The 25,414-nt window shown below is 45.4% G+C and overlaps 1 protein-coding gene across 2 annotated transcripts; it reads left to right on the forward strand.

Annotated features, from left to right (window-relative positions):
• Positions 1-421: 421 nt before the first annotated feature.
• On the forward strand, positions 422-25,124 carry LOC135376195 (uncharacterized). 2 transcript variants are annotated; one of them, XM_064608797.1, is made up of 10 exons: positions 422-528; positions 1,580-1,715; positions 1,833-1,926; positions 2,703-2,804; positions 5,421-5,558; positions 8,459-8,560; positions 8,883-9,020; positions 11,023-11,127; positions 17,162-17,299; positions 19,217-25,124. In XM_064608797.1, exons 4-10 carry the CDS (start codon positions 2,708-2,710, stop codon positions 23,920-23,922), a joined length of 5,424 nt encoding a protein of 1,807 aa, XP_064464867.1. In that variant the 5' UTR covers positions 422-528; positions 1,580-1,715; positions 1,833-1,926; positions 2,703-2,707; the 3' UTR covers positions 23,923-25,124. The 2 variants fall into 2 exon arrangements, with proteins under 2 accessions (XP_064464867.1, XP_064464868.1); XM_064608798.1 differs by lacking the exons at positions 422-528; positions 1,580-1,715; positions 1,833-1,926; positions 2,703-2,804; positions 5,421-5,558 and adding an exon at positions 5,565-7,114.
• The last annotated feature ends 290 nt before the right edge of the window (positions 25,125-25,414 follow it).

Below are 25,414 nucleotides of genomic sequence, written 5' to 3' on the forward strand. Positions count from 1 at the left end.
AAAAGAGTTTAAAAGGGATTGTGTTGAATCTCGCCCTCACTCTGGGAGAAAGTGCCAACAATATCCTCTCCTCTATTAAATTTCCTCCGCATTATACCACTTTCATTTACTAAGATACTCGCTCCAAAGCAATCATGCCCGATGACGTCATCTCTGCTCTATCAATCAAAGCATAGACTATGAATGTGAGTTCACCACATTCTATACTACATTTGCTTAAAAGGCATCATGTACCAAACCATGCTATGCTACTATACCATACTATTTTACTACTCAAGCCACGATTTATCATTTAAATACTGCTTGCAGTGTAGTGGTGTAACTCTATTCCTTCAGTCTTACTCTAGACCCACGTTCCCACACCAGGAGGTGACACTTACTCGCACGACAAACAAAGGCGCGGTGAAAGATAACGCCTTATCTGCCTTCCACATAAGCAGGTTTCCCATAAGCGTCGCTTCAGACTCCGCCCGGTGACCGATGGATCTCCGTCTCTTCACGTGAACACCAGTGAAACTCAAGAGTAAGGTGAGATCCCCAATGCGTATATCTTTCACTATTATTTATGCTGCGTTGTAGCGTTCCACTGTGTAGTCCCGATTTTTTTTGCTGTTCTCACAGTGTTTGTAAATTGTACGTACCCTGCGTCTGGCTACTTAAATTTCCCAAGGATCACCGAAGCGTGTCCTTGATTCTCCTCGGATTAATATAAAGCGCCACTCTCACCGATGGTCGCTCAGAATTCCCACCTATTTGTGCCGTCTGCCTTTTTTTCCCCTTTTTTGGCGGGTGTGTTACGGTTAATTCGAATGTGCGTCATTAATGTTACTATCCCTAAATATCTGCGTAGTTCGCTCGTGCATTATCCCCTTATCGTCTCAACACGATTTGTTGCATCCGCAGTGGGGAACAATCTCACTTGCCATCCCTTCTCGTGTCTGGTGGTGTCTTTCTGAACAATTGCTGTCGGCTTTTTCTCATAGTTCGTTAAATAAAGTGCAAGGTTAATGATGTCCTCATCACAAAAGGTCACCTTGCGTGGTCCACAGGTACAAAAACAACTGATAAGACGATAAGAACCCATGAAGGCATCACGTGAAGTCTCGAACCTTATCTCATTCTTAGTCACCATGCAGTGAGTGTGTGTAAGTGTTGCTCACATAGGGCACATAGACGTTGTAATATATAATATTTTTCCGTTCTAGCCTAATTTTTATATTTGTGCAGTCTTGAAACCTATTGCTCCCATTGATGGTCCTCTATTCGGCAGAAAAGTTTTCGTTATGTTAAACCTGTAGGGCCCTGCTGTAGGTGAAATTAACCCTCAAGGACATTACTGACATGCCATTTAAAAGTCAAGACTGCGGACAGTTTATGAATACGTTGTGGATGCGATCTTCAATACAACGCAGCGACGAGCATGGATTTATGAAAGCCAATTGTTGTTAGCACCCATGCAGCAAGCCCTGTATGGAATCTGAGACAACACAGTCTCCACCACACTTGTGACGTCATGTCCCGTCCGTAACCTTGGAATATCGTCATGGGGATGTCTTGTAAGTCACATCGGACATTGCAGGTGGGCCATGGGTCCGGCGTGGAAACATCGACGAGGATCGTAACTGAAGTGTTCGGCGGAGCCAGGGCACGATGAGCGCAGGGTACTGACACTTGATCTACCTGGTGCTTGAAAGAAGTACTGAAGAAAAAGGTTTGTAAGACTCGAATACTACTATACGCTCCATTGTGTGGTATTGCATTCAGCCAGATAACATAGTTGACGGGGACTATAGCCCGCATTGATTGCCTTGACGATTTCTTTTTGTATATAGCAGGTATTCGATCAACCACCCGTCAACACGTGCCATCACAGCGAGGGCTCCCAGGGAGGTCACCTTCTTGCACACGGTTGTAACGCCCAATAAGGTAAGTCCCTTCAGAGCCTCCCACTTACCAGAAACGACCGACTGACAAACAAACGCGTTTGCTGGAATCTGTTCCGTGTAATTTCAGGCTAGATAAACATTTTGAACGTAGAACAGATTTCTTAAAGGGACTTTCTGGACTCCACATGTGAAGTAAATCGGCCTCATCAGATGATCGTCATTCGTGTAGTAGTTTTCTTTATTTTTTACGAATCCAAGCGGAAAATATTTTACTCGTGAGATATGTTACTCGCAAATTGTTTATTTCGAGTTTCTTCGGTTATGTGACTGGTTGTTCGACATAATATTCTGAGTGTGAATAGATGTTGGAATATTCGCGTCATCTTCTGCAAGCAACTTTTTCGATCCCTGCCATCTGGGAAGTGAGAGCTTCGGCCACGCTGATTGGTTTTCGCAAACACGTGACCTTACCGGAAGTAGGTGGAACCACGTCGTCGAAGGTGTCTTCAGTGATGTCATGGCTGGCTTAGTTGCCGTTTTCTCAGTGTGAATTCTCCGCGCGCAATTACTTTTAATTTCATTTTGTTATTATTTTTTACAACTTGATGGAAAGAGAGATAACTAAAATATATAGTGTAACACGCTCGTGTGTAAATAACACAGTATAGACAGTATAAAGACATGTTTACTTCTAAAGATTAACTGCAGACGGCTTCATCATTTGCAAAGCTCACTTTACCTCAGATATAGGTGACCTTTTCAATCGCTATGTTTCCAGTGTGTGAACCACACTCTAAAAACCCTCCTACTTTACAGAGACGATGACGACCGTTACGACAAATAAATCGGAGCTGGAGCTCCACAAACTCCTTGAACGAGCAGACCTCCTGTCCTACTACTACAAATTCATCGAGATAGGTGAGCCAAAACGGAACTTCATATCACCGGGCATGTCAATCAAGGACGTGACACTTTCGTCGTCAACCACGCAGCGCCAACGGGTCGGGAGTGACCGCTGCCGAAGTCATGGGTTCGAAACCCTGTACCATGAAAGCAGGAGTCGGTCACGTCCTCCTCTGAGACTGTAGCCAAATACGCTGTCCCGTGCGATGGGGTTTAGCGAAGGTTAAGTAACTCTCCATATAGGACAAATTATAAGGTACTCCTTGACCAGATTTCCCTTTCGAGGGAAAGCCCGAAGTTATTGGAATGCATATCTCCTTCCTACGACCACGAAGAGGCAAAGGATCCAGTCCAAAATATCGTGTGCCAAGGTTGTCTACACTAAGCATTTTGACGTACGGTCTGCGTACGCAAACCGTCTTGATTTGAACGGATCTGTGTTCCGTGCATGCGCGGCATCATTTTTCACTGCCAATTCACTGAATTGCAGCTCACAACATTTCTCGCGAATGTTCCACTGGCGCTGAATGTTCTACGCTGATGCACCCTTCTTAGAGCCGAGGCAAGAAAATGTACTTTATAATATAGATTGGAGCTGCGTAACGAAATCAATATTCTGAAGGACGATCACAAGTACGAAATTAACGCAGCGTGTAACGTAACTTGAGGCGAACTTGTTTTTGCGTCTTAGTGCCCCTTTAAGGCAAGTCGCGAAAGTGACGCGATGTCTTCACCAATCGCTGCCAGCAGGGTACGGTCGCTGGCACAGCATGTGTGCTCGCGCAGGCGTAGACAGGCAATGAAAGCAGTGGACCACTACCGACCAAATAAGCAACACAGTTAAGACGTTCATTTGAGAGAGGAAGATTTCCATTTGTGGAAGGAACCAAAAAGGTTGTCCTATTTACAGAACACCTCGATTGTCGCAACGGTTGCTTCCCTCTAGTTTTGAAAGCCGTACGGCTCAAAAAAAAAAAAAAAAAAAATGGGAGAACAACTTTCGCATCGTTCTTTGAAACTGTCTATACATGAAACGCGTTCTATATTTCTAGTCTCCTTGCCTGAGCCTGACCCCATTGATGCCAGATAAAGTATTCGTAGCAGATTTTGAGCCCTGTTTCTATGTCTGTTCTTGTGGGTATTCCGTTCCCATCGAGGTGAAATGACAACAGGTGTGATGCCGATACTCCTAAATGATGTTTTTTTTTTGTTTTTTCGATGACTGCCACGTTTCCATTGTTGATCTTCTATGTACAGGCCCCCGACAAAAGTTTATGGAACACGCAACAGGTGTATTCTTCTCCTCTGCGCGACATACTACCAGCGAGCGGAAACGGGACCGTTGACTCGTTCAGAGGTGTGAGTGAGTGCCTTGATAGCGACACACGGCGGTAGTTTCGTTATCGCTTAAATGTGCATGAAACCATGTGGGGATCTAGGGGGGGTGCAAGCGATCCAGACCTCCCCTCAATTCCAGACTTGAACATTGGGTTCAATGGGCCCATACCAGCATGCACGTGGCTCTTGTCCATAGGCACCCCCCCCCCTCCCTGGGGAAAATCCTGGGGATCCGCCCCTGCTCGAAACATGGTTTGAATTGGTGTCGCTGCCGTCGCACTCCTCTCCCCCTCTGAACGAGTGAACAATCCCACTTCCGCTTGCCGCTAGGGTGTCGCACCGAGGTGGAAATATACCGCTGGCGTTTTCCGTAAACTTTTGCGGGGCCTGTACTTCTACTCTCGCGACAAAGAACGCCGTAAGCGGCACCGAAGGCCAAGCATCGCCGACGCTGGCCAAGGAACCGTCGAGAAATCACGGTGTGCAAGTGGGCTCAGCGGTTTTCTGACAGGCTGACGTCACCACCGCGGAACTCGGTGTCTTTCCGTCGAGAAAACGTTGTACGCGGGTCTCATTTTGTAGCGCGGTCACCGCCATGTATCGTGGTCGACGTAACTCTTCGGGATATTCCTACACTCTAAGAAAAAAAGGAGTAAAACGGGGAGTAATTGCAGCTTCTCCCCTGGACTGCAATTACTCCCCATTTTAGTCCATATAATCCGACATTTAGTCCCGACATTTACTCCCCGGGACTGCAAATTGTCACTGAAGTTCGCGAATGTTCTCCTGAATGCAAGAGTCTATGTAGATATGTGCCCTTGTTCAATTGGATGGCATATGAGGCTGTATAACTCAGCCAACGTAACAATTTTCCAGGCACACAGAGTAAGAAACAGTAAGCGCATTTTCCTTCGCAAATTGTGCCCTATGTATATGGCGCAAGATTCTATATAACTCGATATGTCAAGGTTTGGCGGCTTGCTTCAAAGCATTTTCATGCATGCACACGAATTATGTACCTGGGACTCTTACAACAGGGCGTGAAATACAGTCTCCACTCTGTGACATTCATTTACTCCCAAAAGGGACTACTTTTTGTGGCAATGCATTTAGTCCCCAAAAGGAGTAAAAGTACTCCTTTTTTTCTTAGAGTGTAGGGTTCGCTCACCTTTCAACGTCTGCTGTACCTGTAGCCGCACATAATCTCCATCAGTGTGTTTTAGTGTTACTTCTATAATGCACGGAGTCAGGTGTCTTGGAACCCTACCCTAACCCTTTTGGAATTGTCTCTAGGCGGGGACAACGTTCAGCAGCTTTTTGACTCGACGGCGGAGGATTTCCAGGAAGTGATTGACCTTGTTGATATGGCCAGAAAGCCATATCACGTAAAGAGACTGAAGAAAGCACTGGGCCAGTGGACAGGACAGTCAGGTAAATGAAGAACCAAACGGGGAGAAAGGACTCCATCTTCTTGTATCCCGTATAAGCTTTCGGTACCGGTGTATAATGGCACATTGAATGCCGGGAAGGCTTTCTTCGCTGGTTCACAAATCCAATATTACGAGCCAAGCAGTTGACGACCTATTTTCTGTTATCTCCGCAATATACGTAATCGATCTAATTGCATGGAAGAACATTTCAAATTGAAGCAGATGATCACATAGGTCATTTGGGGGTACCGGACTTCCACGTGCATGATTGCATAGAAATGTAGAATTGAGAGATAGAGGTTGCCGACAACCTACCCACAACTGACTCGATTCTCATACGCGCTGTCGCCGCATTAATCACTCTGTAGTTTTATCTCTGAGCATCTTTAAATGAAGATAGTGATAGGCGTTTCACGTTATCTTACAATGAATTATGATTTTGTGCGGATGTCGATCGATTATTGCGACCAGTCGTGAACCTGTCGAACCAGTGAATCAGTGTGCAACAGTCGACATTGCTTTAGAGTCAACGTAACATCCACTGCGGCCGACAAATCAGAAGGGGAACTTGACGAATTACTTCGACGAGCGGATCTTCTTTCCTACCGTGACAAGTTCATCGAACTGGATGAGTTAAAAAGTGTGTATGTGCGTATCGAATACTAGTGGAATCCAGGCAGGTTGTTGCATTTGCAAAGCCGTGTGTATATGCGAGGCCGGTGGTGGTGAAAGGCGAAATATGAGATATAGGAGAGTGTTAAGATAGAGTTAAGCCGTCATCTAGCGCTATCCCCAATGCTAGTCCTTCTTCCTGCGCACAAGAACGCTACGCTTCCACGATTCGCTAATTGGCAGAGGGCGGGGCATGGCGGATGAACGCCCCCAGCAAAAATGGGGACTCCGGCTGTTTTTCATATATTTTTACCATACCCGTGGGAATACAACTAGCCACCGAAACGGCAAGCTTTCTAAACAGTTACAATTAAATAAATCTCGTTCGACCGATTGATAATTTCGGCATGCTGAGCTAAGACAGAAGATGTTAGAATGATGGGCTGGTTGTATTGAAATTCTAAAACCGCCAATGGAAGGGAACACGAAAAGAAATGCTTAGTCCCGCCGTTTCGTACTCCCTTGTGTGGTTTTTGTTGCCATTCTAAGAAGTAATTTAAGAATACTTAATTCAGAATGGGTCTAAATCCCATGGAGAGAAAGAACGAAAAAAGACTGAAAATAGCGTCTTTGGGATTGCAGAGGTTAACGATCCCTGTAGTATAGGTCACCATAAAACTACTTAATGCGAGACAAAGGCAAAAATTCGTATCACAGGTGTGGTAGAGTCTTCTGCGTCAGGGATGTGTCTAATGTGTCTGGGGACATGTTACAAATATTTAACCTCGGTATTGGATTCGTTCTGAGGCGAAGACAATGTGCACCGACTTTGTGACTCAACGAACGAAGAGTTCCAGACACTCACCGAGCGCGTAGGCATGGCCAGAAATCCCCTTCACATGAAAAGATTGAAGAACGCACTCAAACAGTGGTCAGGCCATGCAGGTAATTGGAGAAAACCGGGGTTCTGGTATAACGACTCATTTTTCGTGTACATGCTCCTGGCACTCCACGGTAGTATTCATACACGACGGTCCGTATTGGCCAAGGGGAATTCGGTTGTGTACGTGCGGTGTTTTTTTTTATTCCCAAGTCATATGCTGAGTATATGCATAGTAGCAAGGTCTTACGTGGCACTGTAAATCAGTTGTATTTCGCTTTACGTTTGCTTTACTTCAATCTCCGCTGTTATGCCTCTAATTATTCCAGTCGTTCTCACGAACAATCCGCGATCCACAAAAGATGTTACGGACCCTTCGGAGCACGTACAGGTTCAGGTTATTAAAGGCATGTGCCTCAACAGGGATTCTGAACTTGGGAGGGGAGATTTGGGAATTGAAATGGGGGAAGGACGTCACGCGGCACTCACTTCCGGTCGTCACTTCCGGTCGTCACTTGTGTAGTGTATCATTCGCAGGACATCTCCCTCGCCAGGGACGCACTAAGTCTGGGTCATGGCAGTTTCGAGATATACGTGTCTCATCGGTGCCAGCGGTAGGGTCGCTCGCGAGGAGCAATACAGCCTCAAGAAACTCGGGAGAAGCAATAAGATACCTCTGAACTTATGCGCGTATTGCTTTGGAGTTATTATGAGCAGGGGATAGCGCCTTGATGGGCGGTAAAACGGGTTCATACGTGAGCGAAAAGGTGTTGAGACTCGATAGCGTAGTGAGGTGTCAAAGAAGATTCAGTCCTACGTCTCATACCTCCAGCTACATTAGTCATTGTGTCCTTTTGTGACGGAGTGTTTCTCTGCAGCTTGCAAAAAATATATGACGTAGCAATATCAGTAAAACGGTGGCCTCAGATGTTTCCTCGTCCGTTTCTCACGTCAGAGGAGGAAAAAAAAATCCTCAGCCCCTCCTATGGTTTTATTACCTTGTCAATGAACAGCGCAATGGCCGTAGGTTGCTATAGGTCTGGCTCCCTTAAGGACGTGGACGTCAGCCGCGAGAGATATGAACGATGGCTCACAAACCCTATTGACTGACGTGTTTCCAGCATTTAATCTGAGCCAGCTGCGTTTCGGGATTCGCACAAACGATGTAATACGCGTGTCTTACCCTTTGTTGTGAAACTCCGTATACAGGTCCTCATCGTATCGGAGAACCTTCGCTTAAATATGTACCGCGTAAAAGGGGGCCAAGTGTTACATCCCCTTCTACCCATATTATTCCTTTTCTTGGTGCAGATTCCTTTATGCTGGCAAGTCGATTTTATCTTATCTTAAATGAAAATTTAAAATATCACTGCCCGGTCTGTATTGCCTACACTGAACTTCCTTTGCAGCCGTAATGACGTCCATTCCTTCAAACGAGTCGGAGCGTGAACTTCACGACCTGCTTCAGCGAGCGGATCTCCTCGCCTACTACGACAAGTTCATCGAGAAAGGTGAGGCAGAATGTGATTTCGTGTTAGCAAATATAGCGAGCTCACAGGTACTTCGGTTGTTTTGTTAACGATTAAGATCAATATTTTTCGCCATGCTCGCTGAGCGATTTTTCTGAAGTCAGCCTGGGTGGATCAGTGGTATACTGCGGCCAAGTGCCTCGGATTTGAAATGGCGCGAATAATAATAAAAATAAATACATAAATCGAAAGGACAACTTCGCTCACTTGTAGAGCAGCGCTTTGCGTGGCCTACAATGTACTTACTAAATCGTCTTCATGGGACTTGGAATGTGTTTAACTTAAGTGTTGAACTTGATCCTAGGCGTAGACAATGTGCAGCGGCTTTTTGACTCGACTGAAGAAGAGTTCCAGGAGTTTATGGATCGTGTTGGCATGGCCGTATTCCCTTTTCACGTGATGAGGTTCCAGAACGAAGTAGAACAGTGGACAGGGCACCCAGGTGAGCTACGCACCATTGAACTGAGGCACAGCACTCGGTCCTCGTGTACCGAGTGATGAACACACACCTATACCCTAATACGGAGTTCAGTTTTTTCGCAGTTTGCACGTTGTGTAGTAAGTCGTGTGCACAATGCGAGCTAACGTCTATCGAGGTTTTGGAACCCGTTTAGATACATAGATCAACAATCCACAGCTATCTTTGTACTTATGTACCACATAATAGCCATCGTATTTTTTTCTGTTTATTTATTTATTTCATTTAAATGGGCCCTAAAGAGGTTCGTGTCTTGTGTCTCATAGACTACTGGACGCAGGTATATTCTGTTTTGAATGGTTATTATTTTAATACACGCACAATGCAATGTAGGGAGTGTAAGATGTGCGCGCTATGTCGCTCAAAATGACGAAACGATATGTCGTAATGACGAAGTGTCCCACCTGCCGCTAGGAGACCACCTGTGCACGTGCTACTCGGTAGCTTCATCCACAGACAATCTTTCACTGCAATTGGAGAATGCGGCTTCGAACGCGACCTTTGATGTCTTTTCGTTAGCTGGAAGTTACCAAAATCTTACTCTCTTTATTACGCCGAAATATCTCTATCATCCTTAATAGATGGCTATCGACATGTCTGTAGAAAGGTATACACAGGGTGCCCCAGCTAAATGCGAACATATTTCATATATATGTATATCAAAGTAAAACATAGAGTAAGAAATATAAAAGTATTTAACTTCGCAGCCGTCTGATAGATCAACCTCTTCAACCTCACTTTTTCCGAGATGGAATCAATCAATTTAGCGTATGCTGAAGGGCACTCCGTAGGAGGTCATCAGTGACCAGTGACACCAGTGCACACCGGTGCACCAGTGACACTTTGCAGGTCGAACTTACGACCTCTGGGTAAGTATTACGCCTTCAAAAGTACTATAATACATGAAACGCTTCGTTTTGTGTATTATAATACAGATACAAATACATTTCAAAAAGGAGTATTATAATACGTAATAAAAATACTGAAAAGTATTACAGTAATAGTATTATAATACAAAGTATTAGTATTACTGCCCATCCCTGCCTACGCATCACAGGCAAGTCTGAGATTCCCTTCCCCCGCTTTCATTGGACAAGGGGGATTTCTGGCAATATGTTTCCTCTGGTAATTATAGACGTTGGGGTGACGTACCCTCCATGTTTCGCGCCGATTCAGAGGAAGCTCCAAAGTGGCACCTTTATTCGGGCTTTAATTACAAACTGTGCAAGTGGTGGGTTTAGCCTGTTGCATTATTCCAATGAAGACAGGGTGTTTCATATCGCGAATATATTTTTCAACTTGAGTTGTCCCTTTAATATAGACGAAGGTTACGCAGATGCAAATACCCGAGGCTTAAGAGCTACCCTCACCGAAACGTTTTTCTTAAAATTCCAGTGAACGCAACTCATAATAATAATAATAATAAAACGTCAAGTTCGTAGCCAATACGATGTCATTTTGCGAGCATTCAGTACTGCTCTGTGTGTTCATACAACGTTTGCTACATACAAACATGTGCCCATGCACGTCTCTTCTGCTCGAGTGTTTCTCAGCGTTCGTTCAGCCCTTCTGCCTTATGAACTAAGCTCATAAGCTGCACGGCAATAACAAAGACGCCAGCGACTAGAAGCAAATGTTCTCCAAGTGCGAGGAATCCTTCCCTGGTGGAGATTTTAAGTCTAACACGCATCTAAAGTCTAGCTAACACTCATCTCCGATCGCCCCTGCAATACACTGCTCGTGCTACACCCTTCATATTCATACACTTCACCAACTATATGAATGGTGTATGAATGGAATGGAATATGCTGGCGTCTCTGTTATTGCTGTTTGCATGCTCTGATGCGATAGATTTTCTTTTGATATGTCGTTCCAATGCATACACAATGTACGTAACACATATAACGCAGATACAATTTCAATGATCATTTTTTTCAGCGTGCCAACCAATCTCTTATTTTTTCAGTCGCAATGGCGCCCGTTCCGGCAACAAAACCGAGACTGTCGGAGATTCACCACCTCCTTGAACCAGCGGGTCTCCTCTCCTACTGCGAGAAATTTGAGGAAATAGGTGAGTACAAATGATTAGCACAGCTTGCACAGCACACAACACACAGGGCGGCTGTTGGTTGTTGGTGCAGGCTATGCTAAGTGCGTACTGAAAACCCTGTCTTTCCGTTCGAGTCACAGCACACTCTGTCGCCTCATGCCATGGAACAACCGCATGAGTCAGTTAGAAGGCCAATTCGCGGTAATGATGTAACCATTCACTGTGTCTATATTCCCAAATATGAGTCTTGGCGTTTTTCAAGTAATGAATACTCCCAACAACATCAGAAACTTAATTTTAAGATGATGAATGGGGAGTTCCATCGCCACGTCAGACACTCTACCTCATTGCTGGGGGAGATGTGGTGAATGGAATAATGAGCCCCTTGAGTATAACCACGGTCCTTGAATGGTATAACCCTGTATTAACACGAGTCTGTTTTCTGCCGGCAGCAAGTCGGGAAGGAGTGAGAGGATATCCAAGGTAAAAGAGGTCACTGCGCGTCTGAAGACGGAGGAGGAGGAGTGTCGTTGGGAGGAACCCGAGAGGTCTGCCTGCCTGATTAGGCGGCATGTTTCTCGGGAAGGGAAAGGGAACCCCACATCTGAGGGAAACCCAGGAAAAACCCCAGACGGCACAGCCGGCCCGCGGATTCGAACCGCGGACCTCCCAGTCTCCAAGCGCACGCGCCACCGGAGCTGGTGCGTCTGAAGACGCTCGCTCATTCTCTAGCATTCACACGAGTCATTTTCCCGGCGGCTGCCAGTTTTCCGATCCCTTCTGTATTCGCGCTTGCATTTCGTCTGTGTCTAGCGTAGGATTGACCAATGAAGGAAAAACATTTATGCACTTGCGCTCCTTGTGGAAGATGCAGAGTGCATTCACGTGAGAAACGGCACAGAGACATGGGCCAAAGAGTAGATTCCGAAGACGCGCTTTGGAATGTAAAACAGTATTAACCCTAATCTCCGTGTGGATGACCCAAACGCCTGTCTGAGTATTTTGAGGATAGATGTTGTCACATTCGATTTTATTGTCCACAAATGAAGTATATCTCGATGCTGAGCACCAATATAAGCGCGATAGCATGCTGACAAGTGATCGACTGGCAATGACGCTGTGATGTCGAGTCAATAATTAATTAAATCAAATTAAATTAAATATTTTTCTATTTTCCTTTCGGCAGGACGAGTTGCTTCCAATTATTATGTTTTTATACATGTGCTGGAAAGGTGCAAGCGAACGATTATGTGCAGTCAACGTTTCTCCAGCGAAAGAAATATCCGCGTTTATAAAATTCATGCTTTGTATTCCGTGTCTGTTTCGCCTCATGTAGAGAAAAAGCTTCCTATGCAACACTACATTGTAGGTATCTATCTATATATTGCATAATTGTTCCGACGCTGCTGTGCCGGTGTGTCGTTGCACCACTTTCGCGGTAAAACCAAGCATCGTTTGCGTTCCAATTCAGAATTGGCCATAGTACAGTGAACGTCGTTGTATGTAGGGTTCTCCGTTTTCGGCCCGATTTTCACGATAGTTCCCTCCAAACAAGTTTTCCAGAATTCGGGTAAAACCCGATATCTACCCGTAATCCTTGCAGTACCAGCTCCGGTGGCGCAGCGGTAACGCGTGCGCTTGGAGACTGGGAGGTCCGCGGTTCGAATCCGCGGGCCGGCTGTGCCGTCTGGGGTTTTTCCTGGGTTTCCCTCAGATGTGTAATAGGCGTATGCCGGCACAGTTCCCCTGAAGTCGGCCCATGGACGCAGCTATCCTCCCCCCGAGCGGATTCTGCTCGGTCTTCCACTTCACCCTTTCCTCTCCTCCTCTCCACCACCTTTCCCTTCCCGAGAAACATGCCGCCTAATCAGGCAGGCAGACCTGTCGGGTTCCTCCCAACGACACTCCTCCTCCTCCATCCTTGCAGTCCTTCAACTTGTCGTTCTAGGTAAATCGTCGGAAACGTGTATCATAATATCAGCAAAGAGAGCTATTTGTGACAACCCATTTGTCGTCCTTTTATAATCCCCTCCTGCAGGGGTCAAAGGCGAGCTTTTGCGGAGATCGGGCAAGTGTTTGAATACCGCTGTGATTAACTGCCCCAGTTCCAGAGCGGAAATATAAAGATTAGTGTTTCTCTACAAGTGTCACTGCAGTGGTTTGTTTCATATGGCTTTCGTTTCACTCGAAAATTCCCCGATGATATATCAAACAGAGATCGTAGCGCCCGATTTCTCCTCGAATTCTCGTGTGTAAATTGCACCCGAATTCGAAAAACCTTAAAACGCGGAAACGAAGAACCCTATGTATGGGACACATCCAGAGCAATCCTGATGAAATAAAAAGCAAGCGCGATAAGTATCCGTTGCGTCACCTTCTCCTTCTGTCGGTAGCAGACGCCGTCGGTCGTCAGAATCTGCGCCAGGAGGACAAGTTCCTGTATTCACACGAGTCAGTTTTCTGCCGGCAGCAAGTCGGGAAAGAGTGAGAGGATATCCGAGATAAACGAGGTCACTACGCATCTGAAGACGCCCGCTCGTTATCTAGCATTCACACGAGTCATTTTCCCGGCGGCTGTCAGTTTTCCGATCCCTTCTGTATTCGCGCTTGCATTTCGTGTCTAGCGTAGGATGGACCAATGAAAGAAAAAACTTCTTGCGCTTGGGCTCCTTGTGGATGGTTCACAGTGCATTCACGTGAGAAACGGGACCAGATATGGGCAAAAGAATAAGTTCCGAAGAAGCGCTATGGAATGTAAAACAGCATTAACCCAAATCTCCGCGTGGACGATCCAAACGCCTGTCGGAGTATTTTGATAATAGACGTTGTCACATTTGGTTTTATTTTCCACTAATGAAGCGTATCTCGATGCTGAGCATCAATATAGGCGCTACAGCGTGCCGACAAGTGATGGACTGGCGATGAAGCTGTGATGTCGAGCTACAGGTAGTCAATAATTATTTAAAATAAATTAAATCAAATCAATTTTTATTTTCCTTTCGGTAGGACGAGTAGCTTCCAATTATTATGTTTTTATACATGTATTGGAAAGGTGTAAGCGAACGATTATGTGCAGTCAACGTCTGTCCAGCGAAAGAAATATCCACGTTTATAAAATTCATGCTTTGTATTCCGTGTCTGTTTCATCTGACGTATAGAGAAAAAGCTTCCTATGCAACACTACATTGTAGACAACTATTTATGCATTGCATAATTGTTCCAAAGCTGCTGCGCCGGTGTGTCGTTGCACCACTTTCGCGGTAAAGCCAAGCATCGTTGGCGTTCCAATTCAGAATTGGCCATAGTACAGTGAATGCCGTTGTATGGGACACATAAAGAACAAATAAAAAGCAAGCGCGATAAGTATCCGTTGCGTCACCTTCTCCTTCTGTCGGTAGCAGACGCCGTCGGTCGTCAGAATCTGTGCCAGGAGGACAAGTTAATCCGGCTGCCTCCGACTGCCACTTCGGAGATCAGAAAGTGGTGACGTGGCGAAGAGCGCCGGTCACGTGGCACAGGAGAGCGATGACGTTCCCTGCCGGCTGAGCATCAGCCGGCAGAAAACTGACTCGTGTGAATACAGGGTAAGGATCGAAGTCCTATGGTGTCCAGAAAGGTGCAGAGAGCTTGGAGGGCAGAGCATTGGTGGGCTGCGGATGTGGCCAGTTTTCTGTGGAGAGGGGAGGGTGGGCGAGAGTCCAGCTGACTAACGTAGGTAGTGTGGCCAAAGAAGAAGAATGTGACCACAGCGACAACGTCTGAAAGAGTGAACTTGTACACACTTTTACTGAATTGAGGCTTATTCGTGGAAAAAGCTAAGACACCATGCAATATCTTACGACGAAATGTTAATCATTTGATGTCACGTAATTCATAAATAGTCCTAACGTGAGAAAAAGAATAATGTAACGTTTCAACGGGAACATTACATTAATTCGCAAATGCTCGTATACGAGCCCGTGGGATTTCACGGTTACGGTTTTAGTCTTTGGTGTGACGGGCGACTACGTTTGCCAATTTGTTTAATCTCGACCACGCTCGACATCGCGGCCCTTAAAGGGGCCGTAAACAGGCCACCAAACATTTCAGAAATAATGATACCCTATGGAAGAACGCAGATCATAATACCCAAATATACATTTGGTCTGGCCCGTGCCAGCTCGGTGACCCATATAACTGCTTTCAAAGATGAGTAACCAGCGAGCCTCTCTCCACCACGCATACGTCACCTGGCTACGTAGCGTTTTGCCGTCCAATCGGGGGGCCGAGCTGCGCACATGACGTTTCAAATTACCAGCCAATAAACATACTTCATTATCAGCTGTGAGTCAGAGCGCTCAGTTTGTTTGTGTGGAACTACATTTTGCGCTCCGTGGTTCCGAAATTCAACGTCATGGCATATTCAACATCTCTTGCTGTCGCAAACGTCAACAGTTGGGCTGCTATCACATGACGCGATTCGAACCCGGGTTCCTCCCAGTCACGACATGACATGGCCAACACACTAACCACTGTTCCACGCGAGCTGGTGACGCGATGCCGCGTGGCTCAAGCCAAAGTACGGCAGGCCAGTTGACGGAACCATTCGAAGATGACGAAGATGTCCCATCGCGCACCTACCTAAGATTCCGGAACTGTAGTCCCGGATATTCATTCGCGCTCGTGGTGTGCTGCGTGCTACTGCCCAGAAAACGTAGTGCGCGTATGATACATAAATTAAACGCATTTCTTTTTCACTTAGAGGCTGTAACTGTTTAGATTTTGAATAGAAGAGGATTCACGTTCATCTAGTCCAATTTCGCATTTGAAATAAAATCATACGTGGAACACTCGATCATAATTGGTGAGCAAAGCGCTACGTCAAAATGACGTAAAGTTAGAGCGTGGGGCGGAGCTACAATGCGAAAGAGTGCAGTGAATATTTCATTCGTATGCAAGCGCCTTTTGTTTTTGAGCGTTAGTAATTGCAAGGAGTTTTCACTGCCTAAGTTTCAATAATATAACACGAAGAAATGGGCCCCTTGTGTACCTGTTTACGGCCCCTTTAAAGGCTTAGTAAACACCACTGTGTGGAAGCAGATGCGGTTACTCTCGACTTTTTAGGAACACATTTGTTCATCCCAGCGTACTGTCTCGGGGCTGTTAACACCGCCTGTCAACAAGCCAACCTCTCAATACGCATTGAGTTGAACAGTGTAGCAGCATCGTGCACCGAACGCTCTTGGGCAATTAGATGCGGATCGGAATCAACCCGCATTGAAAATGCCCTGCGAATTAGCGAAGGTTTCTGTGAAGAGTTTGCTTTTGTTGCAGTGACATTCCTGCCGCACATGAACACCATCTCATGGTCAGCAGCACCGCATGCCTGCCTGAGACGATGCCACTGCTTGATATTTGTTACTATGTGCTCGATCGGTGACCCTTTATGAGAATGATTGTGTAGGGTTTATTCTGTGATCACCTGCTCGAAGTCTTAGCATAAAATAATCTCTAGGTAAGGTTTCGACACCAGATTACCGCTTTTACATTATTTACGTCGCCGACTAATGTCACATTTATTTTCCGCGCTGCAAGATCATGTGCGGCGGCATCAAGCCCAGACAGAAACATATTATCGTTTACGACTGGATATCAATAAATGACTACTAGGAAAAAAAAGGAATAGAACTGAGACTAATTGCGGCTCCTTATAGTCCCTTAGACTCCTATTCCTCCCCATTTTGGTCCCCCAACCCCGACGTTCATTCCCTAGGACTGCAAATTTTTACTGAACTTCGTAAAATGACCTTACGTAAATATGTGCTGTTGGTCACTGGTGGCATAAGACTCTATAGCTGAGCCAACTTAGCGATATTACCAGGAGAGAGTAAGGAACTGTTAGCGCATCTTTCTTCTCAAATTGTACCCTATGTATGCCACGAGATTTTAGATTACTGGATTTTTTTCTGTAACATATGTACGAAGGTGGGTATAACAACCTTCTGCAACGCATTCGTATAAACTGTGTTCATAAAGCCTCAGACGATTTTAATCCCAGTGCTGGAATTTCTCTTAGGCATGGACAATGTGCAGCAGCTTCGCGACTTCACTGACGAAGAGTTCTACGAGGTCACCAACCTGATAGGCATGGCCGGGAAGCCGTTTCATGTAAAGAAACTCAAGAAGGTACTCGAAGAATGGACGGGGCCCACAGGTAACCGAAAGGCCACCAAATTTGGGGGGAAGGGGAAGGGATCCATTTTGTTGCACATGATGTTACACAAACTTCCACACTCCATGTTCTTATTCTCTGTAGACTCACTTCAGTGCTTGGCGTCATGGCGATGCGGCGGCGCTACTATTGTGCTTGGTGGATGAAAACCGCGCGATGATTGAGTAATTGTGTGTTTTCGGTCAGTATCAAGGGCATGCCGCAAAATGGTGTAGTCATTGCATGTCCTTCGCGGAATTGCATGTCCTTCGCGAAATACGTAGCACACACCGTGCGGTTTCCTACTCAGTTTTCTCTACCAGGTACGTCTACTCGATGCGCGTGAGCGGACGCGCCCTCTTGATTACAAACTGAAGTGGGTCTATGCATTACACAATGCCAAATATATTTTCCTCCAGAGCTTGTTAGTTGATTGGCAGATCCCCTGCTAGGCTTCCAACTAGCATCTCTCGTGCGTTGTTTTCTTTCTTCGTTTCACTTCTAATCTCCCTAATTGCTGCGAAGGATTCTATCCCTGATCACAGCCAACGGTCACATATTCGCTGATGGGCAGCCCATTGGGCCAGCGTGCATAAATTTCTAGTAAGGCAGGTGATGAGCAAGATGAGAAAGAAGCGACGTGGCGGCACTGCATGGCAGACTCACCTTGGGGTCATTACATCGGTCTTTGTGTTTTCTAGAAAGGAGCTGTAAAGTAAATGGCACGCATGTAGAACCTTTGTGCTTTCCTCAGAGCTCGTAACTTGGACGCTTCAGATGCCTAAAGTCTCTGCTGCAAATCCTCCTGCTTTTTCAGCAATCAAATTTCAAATATTGCTTGCCACGCAAAGGATGCCAATTCCGCTGCCTACTCAGACGCGACACCCCTTAGGCGACTAGAACGCCGTGTTCCGAAAAGGCAAGGAAACACCCAAGCCAAGTTCGTGGCCGTATTCGCGCGTGCAGTGCACGCCTTATCATTGAAGGTGCACGATTTGTGTTTCTTAGAAGACAAGCACGTAAGCCTGATATCCGTATGAACTACGAAGTGCTTGGATGCGAGTTTTCGGAGGCAGTGCTCAGCGATGCAGCGACACAGAGACGCGGAGACAGAGAAAGACCAACAGAGGGCGCGGACCGCGCACATACTCGAAACCTTCTGTTGCTACACTGGTATTCTGTTCTAGCATTGCTCTGAATTCATTAATCATTTGTACCGATCTTTTATCACAATATTATTGTTGCTTCACAATGCGTTTCAATCTTTGATCGTCCATATTGGCTTCCGCGTGCTGTTCCCACGCTCCTATTTTTTTCATTAAGAAATTCACGTTACATACACGGCATTCCCTATCCACGAGATGTCCATGTGTATTTTTTCTCGTTATTCTGGTTCTGTGTTTTCCTCGCAATAAGTGTACTAATGCTTCGTTGCTTGTTTGGATCTAGTCTTGTGTACTCGCATTTGTCTACTTCTTCTGTGTCTACTTTCTGTCTACCTCTGTCTTCTTGCAAGGATATGATACTGTCGGTGGCTCTAAGGAAGCCGCACACTTCCACCTCACTGTCTCCTGTTATGTGTCCGATGAAACAAACCTGTTCCCGTGAAATGACCGTCGTTGTCTCCGGAGTCAAATAAGGAAATAAGCAGAGGTATCGATAAACACTGAAAACTCCAAGACACGAGACAACAACCTAAAGTATGGCAGCGACGACACATCGTTGCTGTTTTTATTATACCACTTGATCCCAGAGTAAAAAAAAAACACAAAAAAACAAGAGTCCCTGTAGCCTCAGTTGCTTCGCGGCGCAAACACGGAAACACGAGAGTCGCGGTCCAGATACATTACCGCGCTTAACCTGTTTCTTGCATTCCAATTAGTGTTGCTTACGTTCCTAAATTCCTCGTTAAAATTACAGGAATTTCTCGCTTCATCTCCAGAGGCATGGCTTCGACATCTGGATTTGATTTCAACATGGAAAGGTCGCCACAGTGGGAAGACCTCAGGAAGGAAATGCACGAAGCCATTGCGGCGGAAGACGAAGCTCGTGTTCTAAAGTGCCTGGATGCTGCACCTGGATTGAAACTGTGGTTGGACCCTGTGAAAGATAAGTCAGCTCGTTACAAAGCAGTTAAAAAGAAAGCCTTTCGTATTCATGGCCTTTTAATCTCGCGGGAATGTGGACTCAAGAACCGCAAAGAATCATCGTGTTACCAACATCTCACACCCCTTGAACGAGCTGAAATACGACGGCAACAATATTACACCACAGAATGCGACGGCTCTTACATCGACTATTTGAAAAGCAAATCAAAAAGCGTCACCAGATGTGATGACTTCGGTGTACGATTGGAGAAGATGTTTAAGCAACTCTCCAGTAATGAATTAAACAGGATTATTCTCAAAGTGGCTGCAAGAGCGCCACACCTGGAAATAAGGTTCGACTACAACAGTGAAAACGTTCAAGGGATCACGGGAAGCTGCAACAGAGGCGACATCGGCTTTACTTTCTACGAAGAACAAAGAGTTTTCATCGGGGGCCGTGCTGAAGAAGCCGTGGTCTCGGGAACGCTTATCCACAAGTTATGTCATATGGCACTTTTTCTAGTCTACAGGAACGACGGCAAGCCATATTACAGCGACGATACGGAGAGGAAACAGCAATACAAGAACATCCTGAATAACATAAAACCGATGCAACAAGATATGAACCTACTCATCCAACAAGCTTTAAAGGACAGAAATGGAGAAGAAGAGTTAATTGTACGGATCCCTCACGTACTGGTTCAATATGGTTGCGACGAAGGTCAAAGGGTTCTGGAACGGGAAGTACCCGAGCTACTAAATTTTTTCAAGGACCATGTCATCCGGGACATGCGGGAATACATTCACAGTGGAATCCCTTCAGCAGACGCAGAAAAGATCAAAGAAGAAAACGCTAGACTCCAAAGATCTTTCAACATTGGCAAACTTAAAGTCAAATTCGAGAAACCATTAGAGAACAGTGTGTGGAACAGAGGGTCCCTTCACGTACTTACGGGTCCAGAAGTAAGACTTCTGGAAATAATGGTTCACAACGCCGTGAAATCTTCGGGCCAGCCATACTTGTTTTTCGAAACATCCCAGACGGACTGGACAGATGTGTTAGTGGACTACAAATGTGCATTTGTGCTCGTGACGGTCCGTCCTAACACAGACTTTCGACTGGGTCTCAGATTTTTGAGTGAAGTGTCCCATGTGACTGGAGCGAAAGTCATCTTGCTTGTGGAAGACAGTGCCAAGGATGACCTGTTGAAGCAAGTGGAAGAAGCACTTTTTAACAAGAAACCTTTAGTGTCTAACGTCCATGAGGCGAGTTTGGAGCATGTCGCGAATAGCTGCAAAACAGAAGTTTTTGAAAAATCTCGCGTAGAACTTCAGGGCAGATATGCTTCTGCCTTTCCTGAAGCAATGAATATGGACACCTTCTCACGTTGTGTAGACACTTCAGTTTTCCTAAAGCTATGTGAATCACTGAACATTGACGTGGGACCTCCGCTTCGTGAACTCGAAGAATGTGTTAAGAACTGTTATGTGGAGCGAGTGTTTACAAGAGCTGTGAAAATTGACCTGAAAAAGTGCAGAATGAATGACGAGAATGAGGCTTTCGCACTTTTGGGGTGTTCGGATGATTGTGCTGCAAAACTTGTACCTCAAGGTTATGAGGCAAAACATCAGGATAATTTAGAGCGTTTTGAAAAATTTGTGGTCCTTCAGGAGCCACGTGACTACGAAGCTCTCATACGAAATAATAATTACAGGGGGAAGGTAGTGCATCTGTTCCGAATCAATAAATCCGGTGAGGGACTGTTGTGGTCTAAATCAAATGGCCGTCTCAGTCACCTTCGAATGACGGGAAGTGACAATTATACTACAGAGACTTTGCTGAACGTGCCCGAGAAGGTCGTCCTCGTCACTGGCGCACCTGGTATGGGAAAGACTGTGCTGGCATCTCGGTTGTGTACACAGTTAAAAACTCAAGACAAGAAGCGGTGGGTGCTCTACGTCGACCTTCTTCAGAGAATGGCATCTGTTAAAACTGCGTCGCCTACTCTGGAATATCTAGCGGATCTGTGCCAAGTACAAAGATGTTGTCCGGAGTTCGCTTTGTTCGAGGAAAGCTTGAAGAATGGTAGTCCTTTCCAGGTCGTAGTCATGTTGGATGGCTTCGATGAAGTCAGTGAGAAATGTCGCAAGTGTGTGCTCGACCTTGTACAGTTTCTAGCTAACAAAAAAGTTTACAAGGTGTACCTTTTTACTCACACTGTGTTTAAGCCCCATGTACAAGATACCTTGCACATTGTGTCATATGACCTCGTTCCTTTTTCTGATGAAAACCAGAATGATTTCCTCACAAAATATAGGACCCAAAGAGAAACTCCAGCCACCAGGAATGACGCATTTCTGCAAAACTTCCAGCAACTGTACGGGACACTGAAGAAGAAAAACAAGACAATCCTAGAAACCCCTCTCCTACTTCGTATGATGGCTCAGATGGAGAGCGGGGAAATTACGAAGTTGAACGATTGCTCTTCGCTGCTCAATATTGCTGACATTTCCGCTGGCGGAAGTATATACACTGTACACATTTACAAGATGTTTGTCGAGTACAAGCACCTTGTGCACAGAAAAGAAACAGTGAAGGAAGACATCCCCCGAAGTGCTGTGCGAGGGGACAACGACACCGCGAAATCTCCGTTCTACGCAAACCATGGCCTCCTCGCTATGAAGTGTATATTTCCTCAGGATGGCTTGAACACCTTATTGAGTGAAGACGAATTCGTGCAGTTAGATCCCGAAGGAAGTTCCATCAAACGCGTTGCGGACAATTCTCTCAAAGAAGGTTTTGTGAATGGAATTAACGATGGAGGAACGCCCGAGTTCGTTCATAAGACTTTCGCTGAATTTTTCGCAGCTCACTACCTTCTGGAGAAGGCAAAGATCAGACAAAAACCGAGCTTTAGGAACAAAGTCCTAGAATTGTATGGTAAAGAAGACTACGAGGGTGTAATGCTGTTGTTCGATGGACTGGCGTCGGCGTCCTATCCACTTCACTCTGCTGTAATAAACAACGACGCTTCATATTTTGAGCAACTCGTTATACAAAGAGAGGATATGTTCGAAGTCGATGAGCTCAAAAGGACGCCATTGCACGTAGCTGCCCTGCATTCTGATGAAACGGCATTGAAGAGGCTTCCAATGGATGATGAACTAATCAGGGATGATTTATTTAAAATGTCACCATTCGAGTACGTAGAACTCTTTTCCCCATGGGACGCAGAGTGGATGGAACTTCTGTGGGAAGGGTCTGTCATGAAATATTTGCCGGCTGTGACTATTTGGAATAATTATTGGACTGAGACTTCACTGGTGAGAGAGAGACTCAACGTATTCTGTGCTCAATGCAGTGAGGAAGCAGTGAGACGTTCTACCCAAAATCTGCGCAGGTGTGAAACCTTAGAGCAAAAAAGAAGTTTTCTAGAGCTAGCAATACTCACGGCTGTGAGACACGACCTACCAGGCGTCCTAGACGTGTATCTGAGCTATGTGTCCCCGAGAGAGAGTACACGAGAACTTGACAGAGACATCATGAACCAATTAGAATCACGCGAAGAACGAAGCTTGAGATATTCTGCAGAGCTTCGGGTAATTGAAGATCTCGATAATATCAGATACGGTGACAATAGAACTGTTCCTTTTTACGCAAAGTCGGAGGTTGTTTGCAGAATGCTCCTTCCTTACTGCGATATGGGAATTCTTGATGCGGATGGAAACACAATGTTGCACATTAGTGCGAAAGAAGGAAATCTGGAGACAACACAGTTTCACCTCGCACGTTTATCCGTTAACAATAGAAATAGAGACCTTAAAACTCCTTTGCACTTGAGTGGAGATACAGCGATTGTGAGGCTACTTCTTCCTCTTTATCCCTCAGTGAATGTTCTCGATTATCATCAACAAGCTCCTATGGATACATTTGCCAAGAGAGATGATTTGGAGGCCATGAAGTTGTTACTCCTTCGCACTCCGACATATGACGCACGTCAGATCAGAATGAACACAAGACTTCATGTGGCTTCTGATTCTCTTTCCCTTAAAGCTGTGACGTCTCTTCTACCTCACACAAATGTGCACGTGCTTAACTCCAAAGGAGAGACGTGCTTAGACGTTGCTTGGAAAAGTTGGATATATGAGTCGATTTCGGAGTCCAACGTTGTGAGGTGTCTCATCCCACACTCGCTCGTGAACTCACCTGAAACGTTCGGCTCATCACCGTTGTACGTCTGGGCGGAAGGCGGTGGAAGGAAAGTGATGCAAACTCTATGGCCTTATTTGCGACACAGTGACCCTATGCATGCACAGAGGATCAGCAGAAGGGATGTGCATGTGTCTCTGAACGAGGATTTCCAAAAAGAAATTTGGTGTCTGAAACTTCTCTTCCTCCATTTAGATGTTATCGCTGGTGATCCTCGTAGTCGTAAACTGCTACATGATGTGGCCGAGAGCAAGCTACGTGGGATAAAAGAAGTGAATTACACTAATTACGAGAAGCTGTTACCGCCACATGTAAATCTCAATGAGTAGGATTATGTAAAATATAGCGTAGGAAATGATGACATTGTTACAAAGATGGTTGGACATGAACAACACCGATGATCCCCACATTGACGATGTCGACACGGAAATGATCGACGACGATGGCAATACGAAGTTGCCAATAGAAGCAGAGGAAGGTAATGTGGAAGCTGTGGAACTTCGCCTCTCACATTCATCAGTGTGGTTTACAAGTGAAGGAGAGAATACTGCATTGCACTTGAGCGCGAGGAAGGGATATCCAAATGTGGTGAAGCTTCTCATTCCTTTTTATACATCAGTGGACGTGATCAATGTGCATCGAAAAACGCTGATGCGTGTCTGTGCCTCAAATGGATACCTAGATGTTGTAAAGTTATTATTACTCCGCTCTAGAATGAGTTTTCGTGACAAGTATGAAAGGGCACCTCTTCACTTGGCCTGCATAAGCGATGCCGTTGTTGATATCGTGAACTTCCTTCTTCCGCACTCATTCCCTAATATGCGCGACAGCTTGGGTTTCACGTGCTGCGCTCTTTCCGCGATAAGAAGGAATATGAATGTTCTGAGATGCCTTGTCTGAAACTTATGGTTCTCCACTCATATGTCAGTGCAGTAGATGAGTGTTTTCGTGAAACACTCTACCAATTTGGAGATCAATTCCCGCGTCTACAAGAGACTAAGAGATCAAAACTCCTGAATTATATTTCTCTCTTGCTTCCTCATACAAGTGTTTCTGCTAAGGGCGATGGAGGCAAGGAACTATTACAAGCCCTCCAAAGTAGTCAGATCCTGAATTGGATAGCTTCCTTGAGAAATGGACTCGCTTGAGTGACCTTCATTCATGATGCTGACGATTGTTGGCAACGTTGTGGTTAAGTACCATCTGGCACCGAGTAGTCAGTGGACACGAGCTCTGCAGACGATATAGCAGGTTTAATAGAGCTTTTTAATAGTGTAATAACAAGTTTTAATAAGTTTAATAGACCGATTGAACCTCGCATTCTTAAAAAAAAGTTGGTCAATGTTATACCTTTTAGAGTGGTAATGGATTGTCACCACTGTTTGTCGAAAGGTGTGTGAAGTTGAATCCATCTAGCAGTGTGGTACGGTTCAACACTGGAGATATATGGGTCGTAAGTTTACCGCCCTTGGTGTCAAATGTATATGCGCAAGTGTCAAGTGTGTATGAAATAAAGTGTTTTTTTCGCACATTGGAGAAGTCTTAATTCAAATTATTTTGGAGCTCTCGCTCACTTCGCTCCAGAATTATGTAAAGTAACTATTGTCGATCGAAACACACGCGCGAGACACTCGTACTTTTATTACGACCGAATAATTGTACGGCTTCCAAAATGTTTCTCCAGTTATGATTGCAGATTATAGTGTAGTTACAGGTAACGGGACATATTACTTCGACGCAATCACGGTTTGTGTAAAGGATCCACGACTGACTCAAAAATGCCCGTCACAAATTGGATTTGTGTGCGTGTGATTAAATGAT

This window comes from Ornithodoros turicata, unplaced genomic scaffold, assembly GCF_037126465.1.
Source record: "Ornithodoros turicata isolate Travis unplaced genomic scaffold, ASM3712646v1 ctg00001055.1, whole genome shotgun sequence".
Taxonomy (NCBI): domain Eukaryota; kingdom Metazoa; phylum Arthropoda; class Arachnida; order Ixodida; family Argasidae; genus Ornithodoros; species Ornithodoros turicata.

Coding starts and splice junctions, on each gene's coding strand:
- LOC135376195 (XM_064608797.1), top strand. CDS start 2,708: ATGACGACCGTTACGACAAATAAATCGGAGCTGGAGCTCCACAAACTC. Junction 2,805..5,420: donor CTACAAATTCATCGAGATAG/GTGAGCCAAAAC, acceptor AATTGTCTCTAG/GCGGGGACAACGTTCAGCAG. Junction 5,559..8,458: donor CCAGTGGACAGGACAGTCAG/GTAAATGAAGAA, acceptor CTTCCTTTGCAG/CCGTAATGACGTCCATTCCT.